At 49.2% G+C, this 6,709-nt stretch overlaps 1 protein-coding gene across 1 annotated transcript in view; it reads right to left on the bottom strand.

The window, feature by feature from the left end:
• Positions 1 to 1,490: 1,490 nt before the first annotated feature.
• Positions 1,491 to 6,709, bottom strand: part of THSD4 (thrombospondin type 1 domain containing 4) — a 721,258-nt gene continuing 716,039 nt past the window's right edge. The window contains exon 15 of the mRNA XM_045285660.1: positions 1,491 to 2,265. Within this exon, the coding sequence (XP_045141595.1) occupies positions 2,123 to 2,265 (143 nt within the window). The 3' untranslated portion in view covers positions 1,491 to 2,122. The remainder of the gene's footprint in view (positions 2,266 to 6,709) is intronic.

Raw genomic sequence — 6,709 nt, 5'->3', positions numbered from 1 at the left:
GAAAGATAACGGAGCGGCAAGATAATGGAATCTCCCCACAAGCATTTACACACACATGGACACACACCTCTTGGAGGGGGCGCCAAGAGTTCCTGGAGCAATTCCATTATCTTTCCATCCCATTTCCCCTCGAACTCTGCCAAGCCCTGTTGTACACAGGGCGGCTGAGAGTCAGAGCTTTGATTTTCAGCGGCTGAGAGTCAGAGCTGACTGCGCGGCAGCGAGTTTGATTTGGGGGGTGGTGTACAGACGGACACACACATCCAAAAAAGGTTCGCTGTCATCCAGCTGGTGCCGACCCCTGGTGACTCCAGGGGACAGGGTAGAACTGCTCCGGTGAGGGTCTGAGACGGGCTCACTCCTTGTGAGAACAGAAAGCCTCATCTTTCTCCCATCTACATACATGTGTGTAAAGATATTTATGGGTATAAAGTATATAAAATACATATAGATATTTATTCTTTTAATGGATTTTTCAGCTGGCCCCCTCTCAGTATGCCCTTCTGTCCTGAGACTTCTGGGACTAGAGTTGGTGAAGCGAACGAAAGAAGGCTCTGCCGCTGTGCCCACTAGTGCCCGCCCGGCTCCTCTCAGGCAGCCGCATTCTAGGGGGGTGGGCAGGGTCTGGAGGGTGGTCATAGGGGAAAAGCAGACACAAGACCGTGAGCCATATCCAGAAATCAAAGTGGAAAGAGCAAAGGGTTTTCCTGGGTGGGTGGGCTTGGCTCCCCACTGGGCAGCCCCTGGGAGAAGGCATGGGGGGGGGGCACAGTGTCCGGGATACACCGGTGCCTGGGCCATAGGGGCCCTGCTGTATCGAGGGAGGCAAAGATCCCATGGGACTGGGACAGAATTCCTGGCAATCACGTTACAAGGCCCGGTGGCTTTGTGTCATGGAACAGTTCCTTGAGGACGGAGCATAACTCAAGCCGAAGCAGGGCCTGTAATTTGGCTCCGTAACTCTGAGAAGGTGAAATAAAACTGGCAGCTGGAGGCTGGGGAGGGGGATTGGACCACTCGGGGGACGACAGAGTCAAAGGGAAACGGCTCTCCTCCTCCCAGCCTGTGCCCAGCAGACCAAGCCCTTGGTCAGGCTGCTACTGGGTCCTGGTGGAGGGGCCATTAGTGAAGGAGGGCAGTTCTCTGGGCTTCCACGTTCAGGTGACTGGCTGGGGAACTCAGCTGGGCCACTGAACACACCTGCCAGGTGATTACCGGCAGAGCAGTTACCTATGTTGTTTTGCTTCCTTGTCAGTGAAATGGGAGTCATGATTCACCCCCTGCCTCTCTGGCTATCCAGGCGCTGCTGCCGGGCACATAAACCAGCCTAAACTCACTGCCTTGGGGTTGAAGCTGACTTCTGCCGGGCATAGGGGAACTGTCCCTGGGGGCTTCCAGAATTGTAACACTTTATAGCAGTCGACAGTCTCATCTTTCTGGTGGTTTTGAACTGCTGACCTTGTGCTTAGGAGCTCAACTTTCACCCACTATGCCACCAGGGCTCATTTTGGGGGAAAGCATAGGGGGGCTTCCAAAAGTTTGTGGGGGGAAATGGAATGAAGAGATAGTGGAATCTTTCCACCAAGTTTTTTTGAATACCCTTCGTAACACCTGCTGAACCATCAAGCACTATCCTATCTTGGCTACGTCAAGGTGAGCTAGTCAGGCCATCAGTCTAGTCTTTGATAATGGAAGTAGGCACAGTGGGGCCCAAGTAACAGGGCAGCAGGGATTAGTGAGGCTCCGAGGTGGGGGCGCTGCCTAGGGCACCGTGCTGCTAGCGCCCCTGGAGGATCGGCGGAGGCAACGTCCCGCAGGTGATCCAAGTGCCACCTGGGCACCGTGGCTGGGCTGCACGCCCCGCCCATTGCTTGGGTTTCCAAGATCGCCTCTCCGGGAGACAGCGCATCAGTCCGCGGGGATGCCCGCAGGGCCAGCCCTGGTCTTGGAGCTCCTAAGAGCCAGGGGTCACACTTTACTGAAGGCGGGGTGGGGGGTGGTGGTGGTGATTAGTGAGGCTTGGGGGTGTCCCGGGCCAGGCAGCGCCTGGTGGAACGGCGACCTGCCAGTGCTACTGCGCACAGCTCTGGGCACGGCAGGCGGCGCGGCGCTGCCCGGGGTGTTATCTGCCGCCCAGGTACCCCGGGTGCCTGTTGGCCACGCGAGTGCAGGAGGCACAGCAGGCCGTCTTGTAGTAGTTGTAGACGCAGAGCCGCGCTTGCACCACCACGTTGCAGTTGTAGTACTTGTCCTGGCAGTTTTCATCTGCAGCAGGAGAGAACAGAAAACACTGAGCACACGCCTGGCCTAAAGGCAAGAGAGTAGGCGGTTAGCGCTCGGCTGCTAACGGAAAGGAGGTTCACGCCCACCCAGAGGTGCCGTGGGAGAAATGCCTGCCGATCGGCTTCTAGACACCAGCCACAGAGGGCAGTTCTACAACAACCCGCTTACGTGCTGCAAGTCAAAGACATGTCAAGGCAACTGTCTTTCCACCTCTTTGATGACCTTGGGAGCCCTGGTTACACACTGGGCTGCCATCCACAAGGTATGTACCGAGAGAAGGATGGGGCTTTCTGCTCCGGTAAACAGTTTCATTCTGGGAACCTCAGAGGGGCAGACTCAGGAGTTGGCATCAACTCGAGGGCAGTGAGTGAGTGTTTGATTCCTGTGCATGTTGTCGGGAGCCTCGGAGTCGACTCTGACTGTGGGGAGTCCAGGTGCACTTGAAGAGAAGCCCCTGTCAGGTTTTCTGGGCTGTCATGTTTACTGAAGCCGATCACCCGGTCTTGCCCCCACAGCACTGCTGGGCTTAGTTTAGTGGCCACACCTTCAGTTTAGCATTGGAGTGCGCACGCCTTGTACCACCTAGGAGCCTTGAGTACGGTGCTAAGAACTTCCATTTAATTTTCTTTTAAAAATTAGAATGGGATTCAGTTTAGAGAATAATGCATACTTTAAGAAATGTGTAATTAATTATATGCTGGAGTTTCCAAAGCTCACTGTGAGATCGCTGCCCACTGTCTTCTCACCTCCCCAGAGGGGCCGAGGCCTGCCTTTGATGTTTGCCTTGATACCTGAACTACATATGATCGTATCCCAAAGCTTCATATTTCAATGTGTTATTTAAGCTTTAAAGCAACAACAAAAAGCCTCTAGATGATACTGTATATACTCCTCAGCAGCTTGCTCAACCTTGAATTTACGTGATTCACCCTTATTTGATGAATGCGCTAGGCAATCCACTTTCATTACCGAATAGGATCCCATTTATAAACACATTGCATAACTTATCTATTAATTTTCCTGTTGATAGACATTTTAAGTTGTTTCCAGTGCTCTTTTGCTATTACAAACAATGCACCTTTCTGATGGTTGTAAACATCACTTCAGATAACACAACATTTGCCAATTCAACATTTTCACGTTACCAATCAGTGACACCGGTTACCAATCATGTTCCCCAGCCAGCGTCCATAGCTGCTGCCAACTTTCCACCTCCGTTAGCAGGAACTCAGCGCTTCCCAAACAACGTGCCTGCCTTCCTACCCTGGCAGCTACCGTCAGATTCCGAGCTCCTCCTCTGCCTCCATGAGGAGAACAGTGCTTTTAACAACAATCGTCGGCGTGCTTTGCTTTCCTCGCCCAGTCTCTGTAAGGTAGATACAACGTGACCAGATATGGTCAGACTGCCCTTCAAAGCAGGGACACTGACCTTTCAAATGTCAGTCTGAAAAGAATTCCCTCCGTCCACGTGCTATCATTTGTTGCTAATTGACTGGAAGCGACCTTACCCCACACGAGGCTGAGCATACAGTTGCCATTCAAGTTTGCTTTTCTTTGACTTTTCCTATCGTTGGTCCATTACCTAAATTTTTTTACTTTATTAAAAAAAAAAAGGAATCAGGGACATTCATTGTATGGGGAAGGGGTGCTTCAAAAAGTTTGTGGAAAGATGGGATGAAAAGATAATGAAATGCTTCCACGAGCTTTTTGAAGCCCCCTCTCGTTTCGTTGGCTGGTTCCAGGTGTAAGCAGTCTGTGGTTTTATGTCATTTGATGAACACCAGGCTTTCATTTGAGTGTAATCAACTTTGTGCTTTTCCCTTTGCGGTTTGGACATTTTGTTTCTTGGTGAAGCAATTTGGACCTACTGTGAAGTAAGTGAAGTCAGTCAATATCTGTCCCCATATGTTCCTGCAAAGGTTTTAAAATCTGCTTTTCACTATTCTGTCTGGAATTGATAAGTGTATTGTGTCGAAATGTAGGAATTCAACGTTTTGGTTTATTTTTTTCCTATATTGATAAACAGGGGCTCCATCATCCTTTACCACGTGGCTCATCTCCCCCCACCCCCCCTGCTGCGTTCTCCACCATAGATCAAGCCTCCTCATACTCCTGGGTGGATTTCCAGGCTATCTGCTTTAGGCACTGCTTTGTCCTTCCCTGTGCAAAGACGTTGACAGGTGGTGGGGTCAGTCTCCCAACATCCTTCATCTTCAAAATGGACTGAGCTGGTCTTGGATCTTTGCTGTCATTTTCATATACAAACCAGAGTCCGTGCTTCTAGGTCCGGCTGGTGCCTGTCTCTCTCCCAAGCCCACACCACCTTCCTACTGAACCAAAGCCTCTTTACACACGTACCATCCCTGACAGAGATGGTGACAACGTTCACCCCAGCTTGGTAAGTAAGGACGCGTGGGCCTGTGCTACCCTAGATTACTGGGTCATCAACACTCAGACTCCTGTCTGGAACACTCAAAGCATCCTTAGCTTTGACAGTTTTATTTTGAGACAGTTCAAAGAATACCAAGGTTTTGCCTACATTTTCCACTTTGCTCATTGCTTTTCTTCTTAACTGCAGTTTATATAATTGGAAGTTACGCAGTTTCTCTACCCCCTACCATCTTGAAAAGGCACCATAAATCCAGAGGGGAAAAAATAGGCTAAAAAAAAATTGCATCTCACCACATGAATAGGAAATCTCTGACAGATGTTTGCCAGCTGAGTGACAGCTCTTCAGAACACAGGCCCTGGTACAGCAGCCTCTCCTAGCTTTGAAAGGCATACCAATTGCAAGGGCTTGGCCATTCTACGGTCTTCAATTACACTGTCAGGTTTGAGCCAAGTGGGCAACTTTTATGTATACAACTTAAAAAAAAGTTGTATTATAATATAATCTGTGAAAAGGTAATTGAAGTAACAATTTGGGATCCAGATTTAAACTAAGTCTTAACTGTGTGCTGTGGCCAATGCAAATAAGCTAAGGGGAGTGGGTACATTTGTTTTCATGAACCAGCCATTGTTGTCATAGCACCATTTCTGTCTTCGGCCTCCTGGGAGGGCCTTTTCTTCTTATATTGATTGTAAGATGCATTCTTATAAATTAAAACACCACAACCACCCAAAACGAAAAACACCCAGACAAATAAAGAGGCTTGTCTGTCTCTTCCTGTCTCACTGCTGTGGAGTGGATTCCGATTCCCCCAGTAGGACAGAGTAGATAGAATCGCTTCCTAGAGTTTCCAGGATGGTTAATCTTTGCAGAGCTGAGAGCCTCATCTTTTTGCCATGCAGTGGCTGGTGGGTTTGAACTCCCAACCTTGTAGTTAATACCCCCAAAGCTTTACCCACGTGCTACCAGGGTTGCTTATGTTCCAATACGGTGTGCTCAAATATTTGCTTACAATTGCCTCTCCTTTTTTTCCCTTCCAATTTTGGCTACGATGTTTTTAAACAGACACATGTTTTACTTGGTATGTTCTCATATGCTGCATTCAGGCCTCTGGGTGTCTGGCTTACGAAGGTGTTTATAGATATTGATGTTGGTTATATATATAGCTCCAGACCACTCAAATCCATTGCCACTGAGTTGATTACAGCTCACAGCCACCTTGTGTAAGGTTTCTGAAGTTATTCATCTTTATGGGAGCAACCTCATCTTTCTCTAGAGGAGTGGTAGTGGGTTTGAACCCCTGATCTTGAGGTTAGTGGCTCAATACCTTGCCCCCAGCATCACCAGGGCTCCATATGTAGATGTGTATGCATACATGTACACACATAAAAAAACCCGCTGCCAGCAAGTCAATGCTGACTCGTAGCAACCCTATAGGACTGAGGAGAACAGACCCTGTAGGTTTCTGGGGTTGTAAATCTCGATAGGAACAGAAACCCTCATTTTTCTTCTGAGGAGCACCTGGGGGATTTGAAGCACTGACCTTGTTGTTAGCAGCCCAATACATAATGCACTATGCTATCAGGGCACACTCAAGTACTCTTCAAATATCTGTCTGTGCATCCATACTACCTACCTACCGACCTATACTATTTTAAGTTTGGATTTCCACGTCAAGAGTCTAATTCATTAAGCGTGTATGTTTGTCTCTGGCATAAGGCGGGTCTTAGGCCCCCTTCCCTTCTTTATACATTTTCTCAAATGCATCTGCAGTCATTGCAATACAATGGCAGCCCCTCCTTGCCCCCACCTATCTAAAATTGGACCTCTATCATATGCAACTTGACGCCGCGCGCTCGCTGAGCACGTTGGCATGGCTGCCCCTGCCTGCACCAGCACTTGATGGTTCCAGTTCTGTAGCCTTCTCTTGTTTCTGTTTGGGGGCATCGCGTTGATTCCGACCCATAGCATCCTCTTGTGAAAGAGGAGATTTGCCTGTCATCTTTATAGATGGTGCTGAGGGCCAGGCGTTGAGCT

Source organism: Echinops telfairi, unplaced genomic scaffold (genome assembly GCF_000313985.2).
Source record: "Echinops telfairi isolate 266 unplaced genomic scaffold, ASM31398v2 ScPeMD7_7475;HRSCAF=8513, whole genome shotgun sequence".
In the NCBI taxonomy this organism is placed as follows: Eukaryota; Metazoa; Chordata; class Mammalia; order Afrosoricida; family Tenrecidae; genus Echinops; species Echinops telfairi.
This window is presented reverse-complemented; position numbering and strand designations above follow the sequence as displayed.